General features: G+C 51.3%; 1 protein-coding gene across 2 annotated transcripts in view; it reads right to left on the bottom strand.

The window, feature by feature from the left end:
* Nucleotides 1–22,661, bottom strand: part of CNGB1 (cyclic nucleotide gated channel subunit beta 1) — a 34,090-nt gene that overhangs the window by 5,862 nt on the left and 5,567 nt on the right. For both annotated transcript variants that reach the window (XM_032992804.2, XM_032992803.2), the window contains exons 12-27: nucleotides 21,687–21,723; nucleotides 18,055–18,229; nucleotides 16,825–16,962; nucleotides 14,860–14,989; nucleotides 14,462–14,504; nucleotides 11,989–12,127; nucleotides 7,171–7,269; nucleotides 6,022–6,179; nucleotides 5,680–5,859; nucleotides 4,714–4,922; nucleotides 3,617–3,667; nucleotides 3,415–3,501; nucleotides 2,987–3,051; nucleotides 2,375–2,497; nucleotides 972–1,113; nucleotides 561–720 (exon numbers count right to left, since the gene is read on the bottom strand). In XM_032992804.2, coding sequence (XP_032848695.2) covers nucleotides 561–720; nucleotides 972–1,113; nucleotides 2,375–2,497; nucleotides 2,987–3,051; nucleotides 3,415–3,501; nucleotides 3,617–3,667; nucleotides 4,714–4,922; nucleotides 5,680–5,859; nucleotides 6,022–6,179; nucleotides 7,171–7,269; nucleotides 11,989–12,127; nucleotides 14,462–14,504; nucleotides 14,860–14,989; nucleotides 16,825–16,962; nucleotides 18,055–18,229; nucleotides 21,687–21,723 — 1,936 coding nt within the window. The remainder of the gene's footprint in view (nucleotides 1–560; nucleotides 721–971; nucleotides 1,114–2,374; nucleotides 2,498–2,986; nucleotides 3,052–3,414; nucleotides 3,502–3,616; nucleotides 3,668–4,713; nucleotides 4,923–5,679; nucleotides 5,860–6,021; nucleotides 6,180–7,170; nucleotides 7,270–11,988; nucleotides 12,128–14,461; nucleotides 14,505–14,859; nucleotides 14,990–16,824; nucleotides 16,963–18,054; nucleotides 18,230–21,686; nucleotides 21,724–22,661) is intronic.

Below are 22,661 nucleotides of genomic sequence, written 5' to 3'. Positions count from 1 at the left end.
CCTTGGCATGGCAGAGGGAAAACAGCCTGTGTTCTGGTGGCAGAGGGCAGGAGCCAGCCTGGGTCTCCTCCAGCCTCTGCCCACCCGGCAACCTGCAGGTCTAAAGCCAACAGGTGATGGAGAGCCGCCCTTCACGTCTTCTCTGCCCTGATGGCTCTCAGAGCCAGACCAGTGAGCCCAAGCCAGCATCTTTCTTGGCCAGGAGAGTGAGCGCAGACGTCCTGCCTGATGATTTACTGGAAGGATGAGCTCGTGGGTTTGCTGTTGGTCACGCTCTGGCCGGTGATTGCCAGTGAGTGCCCTCTCCCCAGGGACCAGCGGTGGGATGCTGGACTCGGTGCTGGGAGTGATGCTGGGTGACCACGGCACTGTGACCCGGTGGCAGCCTATATACTCTATAGGTGGGCAAACAAGCCCCTATAGCAAAGAGTAAAATAAGCCACCCCCACCACCACCCTGAAACTGTAGTGCTATTTGACAGTAATGTTTCAGCTCTGCAAAGCAACCACAGTAAAACACATGCGGTGGAAGTGTTGGCCCTTGGAGTGGTTGGATCTCACCTAGCATGCCTTGCGACTGCCACGTGTACTCGTACCACATTTTCACCCGGTTCTGAACAGTTTTGGGGATTTTGTAGAAGTTCATGTATTTAATGGTACTGTCCATGCAGCTCCGATAGTAAGTTTGCCCTGCGGTAGCAGCACCAACCACATCTCTCATCTAAATGGGAGAAAGAGGTGGAACAGATGTTTTAATTGCCATCACTTATCCATCGTGCAGGTTAAGCAGTCTAGAGCAAGTACGCTGAGTCCTAACAGCATCTGCCAAATCCTTTTTGTCTTCCACTGAGGCTGAGCCAGTCCTCACATGGGGAAAACAAACCTGGAGATGCAAACCTGTAGACCAACCCCACCAAAACCTCCCCCACCTGAGGCTGGAAGCCCCCCGTGACTCCTGTGACTCCTGCTCACCTGCCCTATCATGACAGAGAAAGCAAAGACACCCATGAAGTAGTTCAGCAGCTGGAACATGATCTCAAACAGCGTCCTGGGGTCTGGCAGGCCCCCGATGGTGATGAGCGTCTTGACTGCCCAGTAGTAGCAGCGGATGTAGCTGAGAGGAAAAGAGGAGGCAGCTCTGAAGGCGTTTTTGGCATACACACCTGTTTCATCCCTCAGTACCAAGCTCACATCCTGTGACCACAGCAAGCCAGAGCTTGCTGAGAGTAATTATGGGTGACGAAGGGAAAATTCAGGGTCTGCAGACTGCCCCCCCCCCAAAACCTGCAGGTGCTTCTGGAGATGCTACAGGAGCAGGGAGATCTAGGGACCCTCCAGAAGCCTCCACGCCCAAGGCTTAACTGCTCTGGTTACTCCCATTTTCGACTCCTTACAGCTCCACTACCATAAACCAGCAACATTTACACTTTTAGAAACAGTCAGGAGAAAAAAAAGGCTTTGTAAGCAAACTGTTGGCATGGGACTCAGGAGATGTCAAGTGAACGCTTGATTCGCTGGTCTCGGGCACTCCCTTGGATGTTATAGTTACAACTAGAGATAAATACAAATATGTATATCACACAAAATAACTCTATTGCAGCAATACTATCATGGGAAGCTGAGTGCCCAAAGGGCAGGAAACACCTGCATGAAGGCTGCATGGGTGACAGTCACTTGTGCCCACCTACACCCACACCTCATGGTAAGTCTTTAATGTGCTTGCCCGTGCCATTTTGCAGGAAACTCTCATTTACTGCACGGTGCTAAATTAATCAAATGTTACTCAGTATTTTATTTTGCCTGGGTTGCACAACATGCAGGTGTGGGCATTTGCTACAAGGCAGCATTCAGCTCGTGAGCCAAGTACTCTCCCTGTGGCATCCATCATGGACAATGCAACGGATATTTAACATGAGTGTCCTGGAAATGCCACAGCGAGGGGATGGGGTGGCTGCTGTCCCTGGGAAGGAGGGAACCGGTCTGTTCTGAGGGTAGGACACACAGCTTCAAGCTTCATCCTGACCTGGCAGCAGATCAACATGAACAGAAACAGGGCTCACACTACCATCCTGCTCAGCCAGGGAGCATTCCCTTGTATTCCAACACCAGGTTCCCATTTTTTCAGCCTCTTTGAGTGATCATTGCCTTTGATCTCGGCCCAGCTGCAGCTTCTTTGTCTTGCAGCATCATACATTAGTGCACATCCCATCCCTCCTGTCCCCATCATCCTTCTTGGCTCCACATCTTCCCCTGGCACCCCCCAACCCTTTTCTTCAGGGGTTTTTATGAAGTCTGATGCATTCTAATACCTCCCTTCTTGCTCCAGATTGTCACAGCAAGCTGTGCTATGTGAGGACCTCAGCCCTGGCATGTACCTGTTTCCTTCTCCATCATAGACCCAGTTGGTAGAGCCCAGTCCTTCGTAGTCTGATGCCCAGTAGTAGAGGCAGGAGTTGACGTGAAGGCTGTACAATAAATAGGCAGTGGTCCGAATCACTCTGCAAAAAAAATAGGGAAGAGCAGGAGGAGAGAGGATATGGTGTCTGCTGGGAGAAGCACGTCAGATTCCCCTGGCATCACAAGGACCTTTGACGCGATGAGCTGAGCGCTGACCATACAGGTCCTGCCAATACAGGAACCACAGAGCACCCAAACGCGCGGCCCCGCCGCTCCCTCCTGCAGCCCCGCCGCTCCCTCCTGCAGCCCCGCAGCTCCAGAAGCACCAGAAAAAGCTGCTTATCTGCTGGCAGCTCCTCTTCACCACCAGCACCTCTATCCCTGCTGGGTTGGGGAGAGGAGATCCTACCCAGCTGGGCTCCAGGACCCCCACATCCCGCCTGCATTGGCCGGTGCCCATGTTGGCTGGTCCAGGGACAGTGGGAAAATAAATCAGAAACCCAGAATGGGTGCACACCAAAGTGAACTTTCTTCCCTGGCAGCAAACAGCAACTCCACGCTCTGTCCCTCCCTGTCTCCCTCCCCCTCACCTGTAGATGTATGCCTTGCTCATGATAGACTCCAGGCGGTTGTTGAACTCGAAGAAGGCCATATACTGGGAGGAGAAGGAAAGCAGTGCTCCAGTTTCCTGCAGCTCCCACTGGGACAATTACATCCCCATAAAACCCCACTCCCCCTCCATTTACCTCCTGCAGCCCCTCTGCAGCATGAACTGCCACGGACAGATTTGGCTCCCTTTATAAGTGCCCTTCTATTCAAATGTGAAGGTGTTTTAGGATTGAAATGAAGTGTTTGACCAACAGCCCCCTCAAAACCTTCAGGACAAGACTTCCCATCCATTTTACAATCCTCTTATCATCAACAAGTCTAGCAAGACATAGCTTACCCCAACCAGCGTGGGCCTCTTCCACATCTACTGCAACTGGTGCTCTGCCTGATTTTGTAAACTCTGACTCACCTTCAGACATCGAGGAAAACGCAAGAGTGGGTTGACACCAACTTTGAAGTAGAAGAAATCCAGGGGCAGGAGGCACATCATGTCCATCTGAAACCCACACAAAGAGAGAGATTTCTGTGGAGACCTGCAGGCATGGTGGGATGGAGCTACAAGCCACAGTTCAGATTAAAGATTCAGATTAATAAATAAAATTCTGTCAAACCTTAAAGCGTTCTGATCGCATGTAGTTCTCTTTCATGGCCTTTTTATCGGTCTAGTTGGAAATAGGGGGAGAGAGAGAAGATTGATCATTGCTTGTAGAAAGGAAAGTCATAGCCAATGTTGTTCTGATTCTTCTCTGGCTTTCCTCTTCTGTACCACAACAGGGAAGATGCCTCCTTCATGACTGGGAAAGGGAGCACGGCAAGAGGACCAGAAGCAGACCTGGCTGTACAACATCTTCCCATCCTATCTCAGGACATCCCGTGCTTGATTTGCATTCCAGAGAAAGAACATTGAAGTGCCAGCACCACAAAAGTCAAATTACAGGAGAAACCTCTCTGTCTGGACATTTGCATGGGCTATGGGAAGGCTGTACCCTCAAGGTTTTATTTTTCACAGCTTATTTAATTGGATATGGAAACAAAATCAAGGGCTTTCACTTAGCTCAGGTGCGTGATCTATACATTCAGATTGCAATTACTTTTGTCATATCATGGAATCATAGAATCACAGAATACCACGTTGGAAAGGACCTCAAGGATCACCTGGTCCGATCTGTCTTGGCAAAAGCATGGTCTAGACAAGATGGCCCAAAACCCTGTCCAGCTGAACCTTAAAAGTGCCCAATGTTGGGGGATTGCTAATGCATTCTGCCTAGCCATGCTCCTGTAAATGAAACCCAGAGTTTCATATGCTGTCGGCTCTCGGTTAGCAGCATATGGCTGTGCTGGGGCTGGTCAGCGTGGACCTCACTGCGCCGCTGGCAGGACCACCCTGTGAAGCAGCACCCCGTGAGCACCCCTACCCAGGAATGGGGCCACCACGGACCCACACTTTCTAGATGGGCCTGTATTAACCTCAGGGAAAAAATACATATGTTTGGCAGGCAAAACCACCGATGGCTTATCTACTACATGGCAGGAGAGATGCTTGCAGCTCTCCAAGAGCGGAGGCAGCCTTGGTGGCCACAGCCATCCTGGGAGAGCTTGAATAGCTCGATTCAGAGTGACCAGCACCATCCGTGCCACTAAGGGCGATGGGGCTGGGAGGTCCCTGCAGCCCGGCCCCGGCAGTGGGGGACAGTGTGCTGCCACTCACTATTATGTCTCCCCCTCGGACAAACTGCAGCCGCATCTGAAAGACGAGGATGTCCAGCAGATAGACGAGGTCGCAGAGATAATCCATGAACAGCCAGCAGTGGATGTTTGACGGCGTCTGGTAGGGGAAAGCCCAGCGGACAGGGATCAACCAGCAGTTCCAGTTCCAGGCCATGACAACAAAGAACAGCCACAGCACGTACATCAGATCTGCGCACAGGGAACCACACCACAATTAGCTGGGCACACGTCCCTCATCCGTGTGAATCGGCTATACAAAGGGGGTTTTATCCCCTGACCTGCCCCAAGAGCAAGGAGGAAACCCACAGGAGGTGTCTTATCAACAGCACTTAATTGCAAGTGAGCTGGGCTCTGGCTGCAAAGTGAATGGTTGCAGAGCACATTGCTTTTTAACAGAAAGCCTCTTCTAACTTTGTTGGTTATACTAGGCTTGCGTTTGCCTTGCTCCCACAATGTTGACTTTCTTGCTTTGTTTTTTTCCCCTCGAGGCTGTGCTGAGCCAATGGCTGGCTGCCCAAGCCTGGGGGCTTCAAAATAGCTGTGAAATAGCAAAGACTAAGGAAGGAGATGGGTACCTGTTGGGTGTCCACCAGACAGTGGCTTTTTCTTTTGTGATTTTTATTTTTATGTGGGGTGTCCACACCGCAGGGACAGTGTTTGCCCACTAAAAAGCCTGAAAAGCAGAAGGAGGATGCCCTTTCCCTGCCGGGTCATGCTCCTGACACCCACAGCTATTGGGAAGTATTTAGGAAAGCCTGTGCCTTGCAAGTGAACTTAAAACTCTGCTTTTTAGTAGAGAGGTGTAAGCTAAGTTGCTCCTTGCTTAGATGTCCTCCCTGCTCTACAAGGTGTCATCTTTTACACCTCCTCCACCTCCTTACCCCTTTTCCCCCAGCCCCACCAGCTTGCCCCCAGCCCAGGCACGTGGCCATGCTCCAGCACTCACTGGTGAGCGGGTCGATGCTGCTGGGGAACTGGTAATTTTTCAGTTGGTACAGCCAGGGCTGGCGCTTGAACTTGCAGCACAGCATCTCGCAGTAGTGCTCATCGCCTGCTGCCTTGTCCCCCGCCGGCGCCCCTGCGGGGGGAGGCACCGGTGCTGGCGCAGGCGCCGGCTTGGCGGGGGCTGGAAGAGGCCACACAGTTATTTCAAAAGGCAGAAAATCCTCTCACAGCAATCCGTTTTCAGATGGTCTTTAAACTGTTTAAATAGAGCAGATGTCTCCCTGAAAGCACAGCATGTTTGAGGACCCACCGGTTAACCGCTCCCAGCCGCACTCAAACTCACATGTGGCAGGGCTCTCATCATCCGAGGTGATATCGAGGTCGGTCAGCTTCTCCTTCACCCTCTCAGTCCTCTCTTTGAAGAGCTTCACCAGCTCCTGGAGCCGGTTGTTGACGATGGCACTGCTCAGGCTCGTGGCTGAACCAATGCGCTCGGGCAGGCTGCGGGGAGACCATCGGGCACTTCATGCAGGTAGGAAAGCCCAAGGGCAGGTCCACGACCTGTCTTTTAACCTACAGGAGCCTGAACTAGGATTTACCCGTATTTATTTAGCTGTTGTGCAATCGGAAGGACACAAGTTAAGGTGGTTTCAGTAAAATACTGTCAAGAAGCACCAGCCTGAGCCTCATCCTTGCCATGGGGTGTGAGATGCCCTCAGGGGGACTTGGGAAGCACCAAGATCCCAGGCTGGATTGCATACGCTTGGGAGAAGAAGATTCTGGAAAAATTATTAAAATGTCCACCAAGCCCCTGAATTTATAAATCACATCATTTCTTCTCAGCCTCTTTATTAATCTGGGTCGGATTCAGACCAGGATGCTTCACCTAGCATGACTGAGAAGCATCACTAGGAGGGAGGACAGAAACAAGCTCGTTTGCTGTAGCTCCGGGCTGGTTCATTGGGGTAAGTGGCACAATTTCTGCCCAGGAAGAAGGCAAAACCCTGCACCACATGGAGGTGCAGACCCTCCCCAAGACTTTGCTTCCCATGGAAGGCAGCTCCCTCCGAGGCTGTGCCCCAGGGCTGCAGGGAAGCCAGGACCTGGGGTGCATGATGCACAGCTTGTGTTTTTGCTTCCTACATGGGAGAAAAAGATGATTTCTCCACAAAGAGAGGTGTCCCCATAGTGCTATAGTGTATGTAGATCAAAGGTGCATCTTCTCTGTGGTTAAACCTAGTCTTAAGGAGAATATTTTTACCTGGATACAGGAAAAACAAGAAAGCAGTTTCTGTTCCAGGGAGCATCAAGATCGCTATTTTTGGAGAGGAGATGCACTACTTGTTACACAGCTCTAGACCCACCGCAGGCCTGGCTTCCCCTCCCTTTGGTATCCCAGCACTTCTAGGATATTTGCTATTTCCACCCAAGCCCTGGGATTTTGACACCAGGGAGCTGGGCTGATCTGGAGCCCCTTGGTCCCCCCACACACCTTTCCCTCTGCTCCTTGTCCCGGTCCAGCAGTGCTTGGGTGGGCAACTGGCTCACTGGTCCCTTGTCCAGCCCATCCTCAGGGGACAGCAGCTTCCTCCTGTGGACACAAACACAGCGACCGAGGCTTGGCTTGTCCCCTATCCTCAGCCAGCTCCTTTCCCTCTCAGGACTAATCTGTTTCCACTTCCCCTTCTCCTTCCAGAGTTAGTTTCCCCCTAATTTTTGGTGTTGTCTGAAGTAAATGGGAGCAAACCACCCTGTTCCTTTGCTGCTAAAGCCTTGTTTCTTCCCGGACACCACCAAGCCCACGGCTGCACGGGCATCGCAGCCACCCGGCCCATTTTGCAACCCATTTTGGGTGCCTGGCAAGATGCATGGAGGGCTGGCACCGCTCTGTGCTTGTCCCCAGTGCTGCACCACCACACCACCGCACTTCTGGAGGCAGGCAAGGAAAATGCAATGCTGGTAAGGTGAAGCAAAAAGTGAAATCTGGAAAAGCAGGGAAGGCACTGGGGGACACCACCTGAGCTGGCTCTGTAGCACCGCAAACCCCCAAGACAAAGAGTGAATTGCAGAGCAGCAGGTACTTAACAAGGACCCTCTAATGGCTGCTGATACCTGCAAAGCCAAGTGAAAAGTGCAGCAGCCAGGAGTGGCTCCAGGCTCAAGAGGAGCCCTACAAACACTGTCCTGGAGATGCTGAGCCAGTGGCAGCTGATGTCTTCCTAGAAAATATGTCCTAACGCAGCTGGTGGCTCCCTTTAGCACAGATGGGTTTCTGGGACAACTTCCTTACATGTGGACAAGCAAAGTGGCAGAAGGAGAGCTGAATACAAAGATGATAGTCACAGCAAAATCCAGACTGTTTTGCCATCCTGCAGTCAAGTCCAGAGTTTTAACTGCAATTGTCTTCTGCCACCACAGCTGCTGCTCTAAATTAACCAGGATCTCATTGGCCCTGGTGCAAAGTAGCTCGGTGCTGCATGTGGAGCAGGAGCAAGCAGGACACAGAGGGAGGTTGTCCTGCCATCACAAGCCTCCTGAAGAAAGCCAAATCTTATGAACCCACCCATCTCCAGCCTCACAGGAGTGCCCTGCTGGGAAGGGAAGCAGATGAACACTGCCAACGAAACCTTCATTCCCAAAGCACGCAGTGCAGGGGCAAAGGAAAACCACCAACCTCCCCCCCCCCCCCCCCCATTAAAGTACCCTCAGATGTGGTTAAAGAGCTTCCCAAAACCACATCAGTTTGAAGAAATAGTCCTGCCAAGACCCATGATGTTTTTAGGACAACATCTATCATATCTTACCGGTCTCCAGCTGCCCTTCCCCTGCCTCTGTGCCCTTGGGGCACCATGCTGCCTCATTGCCCACCCTCGTTCATGAGCAAGCCCAAGATGCCTACATCAACAGCCCAATGGTCTCTTGCTCTGTAAGGGACATCCTGCAGAGATGGTATTGCCATGCCCCCCTCTTTGCTTGAAGCACAGGTCCCCATGGGTCACAGAACCCATGTGGTCACCCTCCAAGTACATGCAAAGCTTTGTGTGTCAACATCCATCTGGGAAAAAAAAAAAAAAAAAGCCTCTTTTTTTCATTAATGGATATCCTCAGAAAGATGTAAAAGGAGATAAATGTCCCCATGAAGGGTGTAAATCCGGAGGTGCAGGGAACATCCCTTGATATTCTGTGCTGCCTGCAGTTCACCTGCATTCCCAGCTGATGTGGATGTCAGAAGGGGCAGGAGCTACCCAAAAATCAACACAAGATTCAGTGTATTTTGGAAACTCATGGGTGAAGGGCTTAGAGAGAACCTGTGATGTTACGTTGAGTCCCATGGAGAGGCTTGTGTATATGCAACACTAAGTCCAAAACCCTGGCAGGCTTAGCAGTTTCTTGGTTATTCATGGGAAAAAAGGAACCTGTGTGATAACTCCCTAGAAAACATTTGTCCTTTGATACAGTCCAGCTGCAGGGGACATTTTTTGGGACAGGACCTCCAGACTGCTGGTTAGAAGGGCACTAAAACCCAGATTTTTTTTCCACTGGTGCATGGCAACTCCTCCAAACTTCATCTCCTACGATAAAAAGTGACCCAAGAGATGCATAGCTAGCGAAGAGGAGTTCATGTAGACCAAGGAAAAGCTAAAGGTGAAAGAGTAAATAAGCAAACAAATAAATAAATAAGGAATTAACAGTAAATAAATTGAGAAGTGGAAATGTGCAGCACACATACTAAGAGCTGCATGAGCTCCCTTGCACAAATGCGCAGGAAGCCAAGTATGAAAGAATTTGAATACAAGCAATAAAACTGTAAATTGCCACTTCAAGAGACCAGGTAGAGAGTGCAATTGCCTAAATAAAGCTATAGGGTGAGCAACACGAGGCCGGCAGCTGCTGCTTGTGCTCGGCCGTTGGTGTGGACCACGGGCGGCTGCTCGGATGGTGCCCAGAAGCGAAACCTCCAGCTCTGCTCAGGTATCTCTGTGGCACAGGCCACCACGCAACCAGCCACTGAGCACCCAGCTGGGATGGAGGACCCATGTTGCAGCCTGGGGTCTTTTTTGCTCCGCTTTCAATGCCCTTGGAAAGCTGTGGCTGTAAGCGCTGGGCCATGCTGGGCCTGCCCAGAGCAATGCGGGATGCACAGGGTCCCTCAGAGGGGCTCTGCCCACACGGTATTAGCTGGTGGAGCCTGGTATTCATCACCTGCAAGAGGCTCTTTCCAGGCACCAGTTAGACAAAGTGTAGCTCGTTTGCAGTGAGTCTTTCATAACTCTGTCTAAACAACGTTAACCTTAATCCTTCACAGCCCCATGTGGGAAAAAAACCCTCAAGAGTGAGGCCAACAGAAGTGACTTAGGATAAATGGATATTGCTCAATGCAGAGTTGATGTCCTCTTCCTCTGAAAACACCAGCTGGAGCCAAGCATTTTCCTTCTGGTTCACAAGGATGAAATTTTATTTCTTTATGTAGCGACACAGGAGTTGCTTGCTTTTAAATATCTCTAGCTCTACCAAGTGACCTCCAGCGTTGTCTTGAGAGACACTACCTGGAGACACGGCAGAAAGGTTCATATGTTCATACATGTAACTGCAAATATACAACCTGCTTTAAGAAACTGGTAGAAAATAGCATGAGAAAACTGAGGTGCTCAAAAACGCAGCTCTACTGGAGAACCGTAGGATCACAGAATGGTCTGGGTTGGAAGGGACCTTTGAAGATCATCTAGTCTGACCCTCTTGCCATGGGCAGGGACATCTTCCCCCAGCCCAGGGGGCTCCCAGCCCTGTCCAAAGTGACCTTGAACCCTTCCAGGGAGGGGGCAGCCACAGCTCTTCTGGGCACCCTGGGCCAGCGCCTCCCCCCCCGCACAGGGAAGGATTTCTTCCTAATATGTCATCTAAATCTACCCTCTTTCAGTTTAAAACCATTGTGCCTTGTTCTGTCACTACAGGCCTTGGTAAGAAGTCTTTCTCCATCTTTTTCATAAGCCCCCCCTTACATATTGAAAGGCTGCAACAAGGTCTTGATAAAAGCTTTGATAAAAAAGGGTGGATCTAAATAAACTAAGGTTGTGCCTTTGGGTTGCTGGACCCTGGGCTCCAAAGATGCTCAGGATGTGCTGGGATGAATGATATGGGTGTTAATGGGAATTGTCCATTTTCTACGTTGGTTGAAGGCATAGGAGAAAGCCCATCACCTTGACCCTGAGTCAAAGCGAGAGCTGCCGTGCCTGATGATGGGAATGGAAAACATGGACTTTTCTGTCACAGAAAAATAGCCTGTCCTGTTCACTAACTGGAGAGAGAAAAACACATCCCGAGAAGCGACTGCCAAAGGTGTTTCCCCAGACTGATCCCAAGCGCTCTGTGGCTGAGGATGTGAGCCTCGACCGCTCTCCAGCGATGAGCTTGTTGTCACAGGACAATTTTCGTTGCTGGGCTGATAGAAAAAAGGCAGTGAGATTCAGCAGGCTTTAAATAACTGGCTTCTTAACGCTGTCAGTATTTGCACTGCAGGTATTTCATATGACTCCTTGGGCTCTGCTTTCCAAGTTCAAAAAGCTGTTCTACAGACTGGATTATGGACATTTTTGCCATTTTATTTTCAAGTCCTCCGGAAGCTTGTTTACTAAAGGATCCGAACTATTAAGTGAGGATGAATATAACACCTGGTTTTCAGCATAGAAAAACACACCTTGTTTTTTATTTTTAATCCTCTTCAAGAATGAGCCTCAAAAAAACCCCAACAGCCGAAAAAATATCAGCTTCCTCTAGGCTCAATTTTAAAGCTCAGTTTTATCCTCCCCCTCTCCAAGCATCCTTAATCCAAAGACATCAAGCCAGGGGAGAGGTGCTGCAAACTCTTCCAAGCAAAAACACAAGAAGAAAACTGTTGGTTTTTAATGATGAAGGCCCATACTCAGCACACAGACCCTCCGCGCTCCGGATTTGGGAGCAGAGGTGTGTGTGCCAACAAATGGGATCGGACCACAGCCTAGGAATCCAGCCCATCTCCAGAGGGATGGACAGACAGGGCTGTCCCCAGCCCTTAAAAGCTTTAAAGGAAATTTAACCGTTTAATTAAAAAATGCAAACAAGAGGCAATGCTTTTGCCACCTGCCCTGCCTTGCACGGTGGGTGACACTCGCCACGCACATGCGTCGCCCTGGCTCGTTGTCCAAACCTGCCAGAAATGGGTTGCTCCATGCGGTTGTATAAATTTTCCCACGCCAGCACTGCGAGGGGGGGTGGGGTGTGGGATGGGGTGAGACCCCCGGGAGGTGGGGACGGCGCCGGGGCAGAGCCATACCTGGGGGATGGCGGGGCCGTGCCAGGCACCGTCAGCATGTTGGGAGCGTTGGGGGTGGGCACTGGCAGGTGGGAACCGTCATTCTCCGCAGCATCGCCTTCGCTGTCCACGTCCTTGATGTCCACAGCGGGGTAATTTCCTGGCCCGTGGAAAAGGACAATAATTGCAGGTGAGGGGGGCACAGGGCCCAGCCTGCAGCCAGGATGGATCCCCAAGCCCCATCTCCCCCGTGGAGCTGCCCCTGCACCCTTCAGTATGCTGGAAGGACTCTCCTTTTCCCTCCCTACCCTTCTTGCCCAGCACTCCTTTCTCCTAGCAGTTTGGAGCATTTCTTTTTTGCCCATTTTTTAACGCCATAAGAAGTGCCATCTGCTTCCCTTCTGCTTTCCCAGCTTGCAGTGATTGCAACTACTCCGTGCAAGCGTTGGGTCTCTGGGATTATCGGCTTCAGGTGTCATGCAGGAACCCAGGATTTCCAGCTGTAAAACTGTCTCCCAGGGTCTAGGAATTCTCCTGGGCCTTCTGAACATAAACACATGGATCATGCAAGCTCCAAATTACACGGGCATTTGCTTTTCATGCAGAATAAGGCACTATTTAAATAAGCACTTACAGCCTCTCTCTTTTGCAGAGGTAATAACTGCTTCCTGGTACAAGCAAGGTTCGAAGCAGGAATGTTGGAAGCTTAGAGTGGGTAGAGAGATGCCAGTGGCCCAAGGGAGAAATGGCACCGGGGTTTATTCTTGGCTAGACCCCGCAGCCGGCTGGGCTGTGAAGTGTCATCCATTTCCTCAGCTATATAATAAAATAAAATGAGTTCCTGCAGGATTTCTTCTAAGGGGGGGCTTTCACAGGTCTGAAAGATGCTGTGCATCCCCTCCTGTCCCATGCTGATGTGAGATCAGTAGATCAGAGCATGGCTTGATCAAACCACTGAGAAAAGGCCCTTTGCAAAGTTAAAATCCCATTGCATATAAGGAAAAGCAGCAGAATTTGGCTCGCTGGTTAAAAACAAAGCAAAGCAAAGCTACAGAAACATAATTTATACTTCTGGGTTAAAAGGCAGAAAACTGAACAGCAAACCTCCATCTTACCATCCTCTTAGCATGAGTGGGTTGCACAATTGCTAAGGAGAAAACTGCATATGCAGAGAATATTTAACCCTCTGCCTGTAGATCTTTTGGGAGAGTTTCTAGCCAAGCAGGTCAAAACATATATCATACGATTTATGGATATTTGCAAACACTCTCAGGGGCTAGCTAGAAAGGCACATAGTGATGAGGCGGAAGCAGAAACCCCATGAATTTTGTTCCCCAGCCTCTGTGCTGCAACATGAATCGTGCTTTTATTATTATACTTTTTCCAAAAAGCAACAAAAAGCAGTTACTACAGCAGTAACTGCTTGCCCCCCTCAAGCTATGCAAGCCCACTGTCCCAGCCGATATGTCTAATACCTAGGGGGGATTGCTCCTCACTGCAAAAATTGGGGTTGACAACTCCAGCCTCTGACTTGCTGGCGACAAGGATGGGGATGCGGGAGGCAGCGGTGGCTCGGTAGCTGGGGACATTGGGGAGCTGCTCTAGTGTGCAAAGGCCAGGAGGGGAGGTGTCCCCGCTGTCGAGCGGCTTGTCGTACACCAGCCGATCGAGCTCGACGTCTCGGGCACGCTTGGACATGCTGCTAGGCGCCTAGGTGCTTCAAGCAAAGGACAAGGCATCTGAAGCTGCAATAAAACACAGAGTGGTTTGAGACAGGATGACTGCGTCAGCGCAGAGAAACGCAGGGCTGCGGGGGGCTGTGTCGCTGCCTGCTGCTCACAGGTGTTGGTAGCACAGCAAAGCGGCGGCGAGCATCCCACCCTGCATTTTGGCAGCATCGCCGCAAGAGCAGGGTGCTCTGCCAGGGCTGCATCAGCAGAGAAATCTCCAGCTTGTGTCAGGGCGCAGGTCAAGCCATCCCTTGTGCAACACCCCTGACGTCGGTGGAGTTGTGCCAGGACCTGCCTTTGCTCGCTCAGGCTGCGATGGGAGCTCACTACCTAATTTTCCTTACCAACCCATTACCTCCTAAAATGTTACATTTAAATGCGCTTTATGCCACTGGTTATTTCCCGTATTATGCAAAGTGGTAGAGAAACCCCTTTTTATGCTCCCCTACATTCTTTAGCTGAAGGAGAAACTCTTACTTCACATCAGAGATTGCTTAATCAATAAGATTAAGTACTGTGTAAGCACCAGCTTTTCAGAGCTGGCTCCAGCTGATGACAATATTGCCGTTGTGCTATGCCCACGGGATGCTTTAAGGCAGTGAAAAGCCCCGAGTGCCCACGTAGGCCCGTGCTGATGAAAACTCAGCTGCTCGCTCCCAGACAGCAAGCAGCTCGGGGGGAGAAGCTGCATTTTCCCCTCACCGGGCATCGCGTTGCCCGCTTTGGTTCATCTCAGTTTGACATTATGCTGTTATGTATTATACCTTCAGCGTCGGTTTCAGTGGCTTCAGCTGTCTCCTCTTCCACCTTCAAAATGAAAAAAGCCATTTTAAGGAAAAAAAGACCTGCTCCATCGGGAAAAGCACAGACTTTGCAGCTTGACTGGGTGCCCCATATCCTCCCACCACTCGCCAGCCTCTCAGCTCGTCGCTCAGTGCGAGTGTTTTCGGGTGAACTCATCTCTCCCTTGGTGCACAGCTACTGCTGCTGTCTCAGGTTCAGAGATGGTGACATCCCAGCGGACAATACGCCCAGTGACCATCCTGGTCCCTGCTCCTTGCCAGGACACCGTGTCCCCATGGACAAGCTCTGAGCCCCTGGCATGTCCTGGGCAGCAAGAGCCCACTGCAGACCTGAGTCCAGGCAGGGAGTGATGCCATACCTGTAAAAAAGCGCCTTCGAGATCACTTATCTCAGCTTCTTCCAACTGCTCAAACCGGAGGGCCTCCTCTACAAAGTAGACTTCATCCACACCCTCATCAGTGGTGAGACAAGGCGACTGGAGCAGGGGTCTGGATGGTAGAGATCAAGCAGAAACAGGTGCCTGAGCTCACTTTTGCCCTGCCTGAGGTTGGGCACGTTGCGGATGGAGGGGCATCACGTCAGCAGGGGCGATGCGAGACACTGTACAGCTCTCCCGATTCCGGGGAGCATTGTTCCTCAAGCCTCATTTACAGAACAATACCACAAAAATTGTAATTTAATACAGTAGTGGTGAAAAAAATAAAAAAAAATTGCTGCTTAGGTTAGAAGGGACTTGGAAAAAATACTATGTGGGAGACCAGGTGAGAGGTGAAATAAATAATGCAGGATATTGCATATGCATACACAAAAATTGCATATGCAGAAAGACACAGGCAGTATGTTTCTCCTGCTGGGCATAATAATCTCTCATATAATAAAAATTTTGCCAAATAAAAAGCTGAGAGCTTAATTTCCAGGCAAGGCTGTCCCACAAGAACCATCCAAATCCCACATTTGCCTCTACAAGACACCACCAGGACACATAATTCTCATTTTCCTTCAGCAGCAAGCACAGACCAGTTCAGCTGTTATGACAATGGGGGCTCACAAGATCAATCTTACTGGTTTAATATAACTTTATCATCATCTTGTTCTGTTCACTTATCTCCCAGTTTGCTCTTTCCTGGTGAGAGATGCAAAGTGGGGACTGAGGGTAATGAAAAAAAGTTGAAGACAGCTAAATGCATGAAAATTTAAAAAACATCTTTCTGTATCCGTGGCAGGTCCTAAGTCAGAAGATGTATGTAACAAATGGTGGCTGCTTTTTCTCTTATCTCCATGTCTTGAAAAACTGTTATTTTCCAAGGTCTTTTAAAAATTATTTTTAATAATCCCCCCTCCCTTTTTTTTTTTTTTAATTAGGGTCCCTTCAAATGCAATCACAAATCTTCTCATCCTAATCTAGAAAACCCACCAGCGTCTCTCTTTCCCCATAAACAAACACACTAAAGGATAGAGCAGCATCTGATTCACTCAACAAGTGAAGCTCGAGTATCTATAGTGGAGTTCCAGGAACAGATTTTGATGAAAGAAAAAAATAATCATGCATTTTCAGCCTCTTCCTGAAAATCTAGCTACTTCAGAGGAATTAACAGAGAATAATATTGTAGCACTAGGTAATAAATACCTAAACGTTTATCTCACAGGAAATCAGAGCAAATCACTAACCTAAGTGGAAAGATTTTCCTAAATACCATTTACACCAAAGCCACCATCTACAACAGCTGACAAAAACTCGGCTACTTTCTACAAGAGGAAAAAAATGTAAAATTGTACCTACTTGTATTAAGTATCATTTTCAGGCACAACACATAATCCTGTCTTTAAATTCAGCTCTGCAATACTCATAATAATAATCCCAACTGCCCTGAATTAATGGTTTTTGATGCCGTGGACCGTCTCCAGGAGCTGGGTGCTCCCGGCTCCCGACGAAGGCGCAAGCCGGGGCCCTGCTCAGCTGAGCCGCTGGCCCCCGCGGGAGGGGATGGCCAGGGGCTGCTGTTGCTACGGGCGGCTGGGATGGAGATGGAGCCTGTGTCACCAGGAGACACTCGCCCGTCACCAGGCACCGTGTCGGCAGCGAGCCCTGGCGCGAGCCGGTTTGCGAAAGCATCCCTCCGGAAAGCATCCCTCCGGAAAGCAAAGCATCCCTCCCTCCCGCCAGAATCCCTCCCGCTCGCCAGGCTGGGCAGCTCCGCTCTGCCAGGAGGAGCTCGCCCATCCACGGGTGTTTCAGCCTCTCCAGCTTGTGAATGCAACTGAAATGACGACTGCATTCACGCTCGTTTCCAACGAAGCCATAAAGGCAACGGGAGCCACTCACCCTGCACTCTCCTCCACCTCCTCTTCCTCCTCCTCCACCTTGTTCTTCTCTTCCTCCTCTTCTTCCCCCCCCGCCTCCTCCTCCTTTTCCTCTTCCTCCTCCTTCTCCTCAGCAGTGATCAGGGAGCACACCCATATCCTGGGAAAGAGAAACTCATTAGGTGAAATCCAAAAAGAGCGCTGACAGTCTCTGCAACCCCTTTGGCCAGAGGTGCCCCCCCTCCACCCTGGGGGGGTGGACATGCCTGGGCACCCGGGCCCTATGTGGTTTCACAGCCCATTAGTATCTGCAGCCCCAGGCAGGTGGGAGGAAGAACAGGAAAAAGCTTGGGAACACAAAACCAGAGTCCTTGAGCCTTCAAATTCCCCTTGCAGCATGGGGAGAGGATGCGCTTAGGGGTCACTTGTTGCTGATTTTGACCAAAACCTCCCTCTTAATCAAATGCACCCTCCAGGACAGGACGTGCTCGCTGCCCACGGCTTCTCAGGCTCATATACTAAGGAGACAAAAATCTGAAAATTATTTTTATAATATGTCCAGTGTTTTCTAGCTGAGCAGAAAAGAGCTCTGCTGAGCGAACAGGGCTCTGGGCATTGCTTGTGCTCAGTACAGTCGAGCACTGCCCGTGTTGGAGGTGAGCACTGCTGCGCTCACCCTCTCCTGTACGTGCACCGGGACCATTCTGGGGGGCTCTCAAGCACTTTGGGAGCATGCATGGCCTCCTCTCATCCCCCTCCTGCAATGCAGCTCACTCCCAGCTCTGAACATATTGCCCAGCTCTCAGGAAGACCTCAGCAGGCGTTTCTTTTGGAAGACATAGGACAAATTATATAGAGAAGACTATCATTTCTAAATGTCATGGCAGTTGGATGCGCAGCTGATGGGAGCGAGGTCCAAACCCTCTTGCCTTAGGGCCAAAATCTACATACAGGAAGCCTAAGCAGAGCATCCTTCAGCTGTCCTCTGCAGGGCAACATGAAGCATTGCATTCATGGCTCTACCACTGCCTGTCCCAACCCAAATTCAACACCAGAAAGAACAGCTGTTAGCCCAAACACCTTTTGGCTCCTTCTCTTTGGAAACAGGCACCTCGGCTGCCTGCTGCCAGCTCCACCACCCGCGCTGGCAAGGAGGAACGCCCAGGGACGTGCTCATCTCCTCCCCTGGCCCCCACGCTGGTGGCTGGAGGGCATGCAGAGCTGCCCATCAATAGCATCTCCCTCCTCCTACCTGTTTTCTTCTTCCTGAGGTTCCTCCTGTATGGGGGGAAGAGGATGATCATCTGTCACCAGCTCAGCCTCGCGATCCCAGGCCATCATCTCACATGTGGCTTCATTAATCCAGTCATCATCGATCTCTTCCAGGGCGAGGTCAGTCTCCTCAGGTTCCTCAGGGACAATATGAACTGAAACGGGAATGGGGAAAGGGGGTTGACGAAGGGAGAGAAGCACATTTTCAAGAGGCCAAGGGTAGGGCCAGGGCAGATCCCACGTTTTAGCTGCTCGATGCAGCGGTGCTGCCTCATGCTGGGACCGAAACACCTCTCAGCCTGCACAGACCTACGCAGCCCTGGTCGCCCCGAACTGTGCCGGACAGATGCTTGGGGCACTTTTGCCAGAAGGAAGAAGAAAATTCACCATTTTGTGCCAAGCGCAGCCAAAGCCCTATGAGAACTATAACCCTTTGCATCTAGATGCCTGTCGGCTTCCCTACGCGCGTAGAAACCTCCACCAGCAAGATGATTTGGCCCGTCTCCAGGCCACGTCGTCTCTCCTTGCAAACAGAAGCAGCCGCAGGAAGAGCCCGAAGCCTTTCCCCTTGGGAACCTGCAGTGAAGCGCTGGGCTGGCACAGCCCGAGGGCCCTGGTCTCGCAGAGCAAGACACAACCCAGAGCCCAGGTTGCGGCGCCCCGAGCACCACGCCACGTTCGGAAGCATCCCGCACACCCCGGCGCTCCCCAGCCCCGCTGGGGGAAACCCCGGCAGGGTTACTGGGGAGGCTGTGAGGCCAGCTGCAGAGCGGAGAGCGGGGGTCTGACCCATGACCAGCCCCCTCCGTGTCCCAGGGGTACCCATCCTACCACATCAGGCACACACCGGAGAAACAGGAGGAGGAAGCGCATCCGCGTACTGTAAAACCAGTTTATTTTGAGGTCTGCCTGACATCAAAACTTACATGTCCACAGTGAAGCTAATAGGAAACGTGCAAATTCAACTACAGAAAGGCAGGAAACCCACCCACAGCTGGCTCTGTGCTGTATTTACCCACCCCAAGGTGCCCACGCTGCCTCTAGCCTATTCCCTCTAGATCTCCATTAATTAAAATGCAGGACAGAAATCAGGGAGATGGCTTTTAAAACACGTCACAACTTTTGGATACGTTATATGAAGACAGGGCAAATACTAAAATTGTAGCCTGGTACCGGCAGGGCTTGTTGTAAACACAGGGGATGGGGCTCAGGGTGGTGGCTTGGCTCGTGACTCATCACTACAGCTGTCGAGATCATCCTAAAAACGTGCAATGAGGTGGTGGGACACCTTATCATGGCCTTTCAATATATCAAGAGGAAAGACAGGGAAAGACTTTTCATGAGGACCCGTAGCGACAGGACAAGGGGCAATGGTTTTAAACTGAAAGGGGGTAGATTCAGATTAGATGTAAGAAATGTTGTATGATAAAAGTGCCGAGAGGCTGGCCCAGGGTGCCCAGAGCAGCTGTGGCTGCCCCCTCCCTGGAAGGGTTCAAGGCCAGGTTGGACGGGGCTGGGAGCCCCCTGGGCTGGGGGAAGGGGGCCCTGCCCGGGGCAGGGGGGGGCACTGGATGAGCTTTAAGGTCCCTTCCAACCCAAACCATTCTGTGATTCTGAGGTCTGTACTGAAACCCTGGGGTGCAGGGGCGCTCAGCCCATCCGGCCCTGCGGTGCCTGCACTGGCTACGCCTGCATCTCTGGGCTGGAGACGGCCCCCGGGCCCCCTGCCCTGCCAGGGCACGCCTGCCACCGCGGTTGGTGTGCACCCAAAGAGCGGTGAGCTTCGGGAGGGAGCAGATGGAGATGGGGGTAAGGAGGGTTTGGGATAAGTTCTCCTATAAGGAGAGCCTGTGGAAAGGCTTGTAACTGCTAACTCCTACCTATTCACCTAGAGATTAACCTCACCCACCTGCATTTGCTGCTACAAACCAGAGCCCTTTCCACTTGCTGGGAGAAAACAGTTAATGGAAGAAAAGCAATAAGAAGCTGACGAGAGCTTAAAGAACTTCATGATATTACACCTCGGAGGCAGAAGTTGACTAAAAGAAGCCTATGGACTACTTCAGCTGGAGGTCTTGTGGGTGAATATTAGGATGCTAGGGAGAGGTTTGAGAGGGCTGGGAGTGCTGGGAGGCTGCAGCAAGAGGCTTTCTGCCTCCGAGGTGTCCTGAGTGATGCTTTTCTACCCTCCTATAAATTATAGCTCCCGTCTCATAGACATCAACCTGCAAAACCAATAGCTCCAGTTCCCGGAGTGAAGAGGGAGCCAGGATGGGACAGCCCTGTGGGACCAGGGATACGCAGCCAAACTCTGGTCCCTGCTACCCCAGCTGGGAAGGAGCTAGAGACCATCTGCAGATTCCCCTTTGCTTTTCCTCCCCAGCTGCGCTTTCTCCTCAGCTTGGTCTCATTTTGTTGTGGGAAGGGCTGGCCCACCATGGTCTTCGTTTTCCATTTGTTTCAGAGGCGCTAAGCCCCTTTGCCCCCTGAAACAAAAGGAGAAGGAAAACATTAATGAGCTTGCTGGCAGTTTGGTGCTGGGGTAGATCTCTCGCTTGACCCAATCACTCCCTTTCTTGGGCAGATTAAGTGACCTCGAGATGCCTCAAGGCGCCCAAGCGAGCTGTAACATAAGCCAGCCGCGCACAAAGGGTGCGACTGCCCCGCACGTGCAGCAGCATCCCACCGGCTTTGCCTCTTCCCAGGGTTCAGGGCAGCGCTCAGGTCTCCAATTTGTATAAACACGCAGAGAAATTGCTTCCCACAGGATTTTCTGCTCCGAGATCCCACCAAGTAGCTGCTGGCTCTGCGGGAGCAGCCTCCCGGCACATCCCCGGGGGGGACGCACAGCCTCTGCACGCCGCAGCAGGTCCCCGCTCCCATCAGCAGCTCCCACGGCCCAGCCAACCACTCCTCCCTGGGGACGGCGCTTGCACGGGGCTGCGTGACATCTCCCCTGCCCGGTCCATCCGTGGGGGCGGCCGTGGCTCCCGGCCGGGCTCCCCGTTTTGCTCAGCAGCCCGCAACAGGGCTGGCAGGGGGAGCCAAGCCCATCTGCTCACAGAGCCGGTGCTTGTTCTCCTCCACCGGCAGGCAAGCAGCGGTGTGAACCCTGCAATGTTTTCCTACCACCATGCAGACACATTTAACACATCTAATCCCATGATTTTGTTCTCCTGAGGTACCTCCCTAGACATCTCTCACACCAAGCTCGGCAAACACCCTCCATCCCAGCAGCAAACGTGCCAAAGGGGGTGATGAAGGAGGTAGGTTTGAATTCCCTTGCAGGCCTTTGATCAAATCCCACCAGCTTGGCAAACATCCTCCGGCACAGCTCGAGGACAGACCCTGATATCAGCACCAACCTCAAAACCCAAGACCTGAGGATGTGGGATGCTGCACTCAGAGACTCCCACGGCCTGAGTTTTACCAAGCCGGTGCCACAGCTCCAGACTGGCTGCTGCTTCTCAAGCAGCAACAGTCTCTCGTGGCTTCCCCGGGGGATTTCAGACCTCCCCAGCTGGCACCCAAAGCTGCCAGCGGCCTCTCTTCCCAATAACCTTTCTGACCTCGGCAAGCTAACCAGCATGGTGAGATGGAGCAACCACTTACTTTCTTCCACAGGACTCAAGGTTGCTGCGGCCACTCCCTGCCAGGAAGAACACAGAAATGTGAGATGTCACCCATTTTCAGTAAACCTAAATTTTTTACCCTAAATTCCCCATTTTCAGTAAATGTGACCCTTTTACCCTAAATAACCTGGGTGATTTCTTGGAGCACATTGGATGGCTTGGCTGAGGGCACAAGCATCCCCCTGCACAACGGTAAAGGGCAGGAGCACACCAGTGAGCTCGTCTGGGTGTGAGGGAAGGAAAGGAGAGCATGTAAAGCTGCTGTTGCTGCTTTTCCTTAGGGCTGGACTGCACCTGGGTGAGATGGCAGGGCTTGGGCACTACCTGGTGCTGCACGGAAAGGCAAAGAAAAGGTAAAGAAAGCACACGCTGTCGGCTCTGTCACTGCTTAGAAGCCAAATCCTGACTTTCATCAGCTAAGCGGGTTGTGGGGGTTTGTTTTCTTGAAGCACCTGGGTGACAGCCCAAACCACATGTCCTGGTTTTGGCTGGAATAAAGTTAATTTTCTTCCCAATAGCTGGTATAGTGCTGTGTTTTGGATGTAGGATGAGAGCAATGCTGATAACACACTGATGTTTTAGTATAAACACTGCTTAGCAGCAACTAAGTCAAGGACTTTTAGCTTCTTGTGCTGCCTTGCCTCCGGAGGCTGTGGGTGCACAAGCTGGGAAAGGGCACAGCAAGAACAGCTGACCCAAACAAGCCATATGGATTCCATACCATATGTCATCATGCCCAGTATATAAACTGGGGGGAGCTGGCCGGGAGGCACCATGGCTCGGGGATTGGCTGGGCATCGGTCAGTGGGTGGTGAGCAACTGTATTTCTTTGTACATTCCATTATTATTTTCCTTTCCTTTTCTGTCCTATTAAACTGTCTTTATATCAACCCACAAGTTTTACTTTTTTTTGGTTTTTTTTTCCCCCAATTCTCTCCCCCATCCCACTGTGGTG

This window comes from Tyto alba, unplaced genomic scaffold, assembly GCF_018691265.1.
Source record: "Tyto alba isolate M040663 unplaced genomic scaffold, T.alba_DEE_v4.0 Super-Scaffold_26, whole genome shotgun sequence".
In the NCBI taxonomy this organism is placed as follows: domain Eukaryota; kingdom Metazoa; phylum Chordata; class Aves; order Strigiformes; family Tytonidae; genus Tyto; species Tyto alba.
Note: the sequence above shows the minus strand (reverse complement) of the source record. Positions and strands in the feature narration are given on the sequence as shown.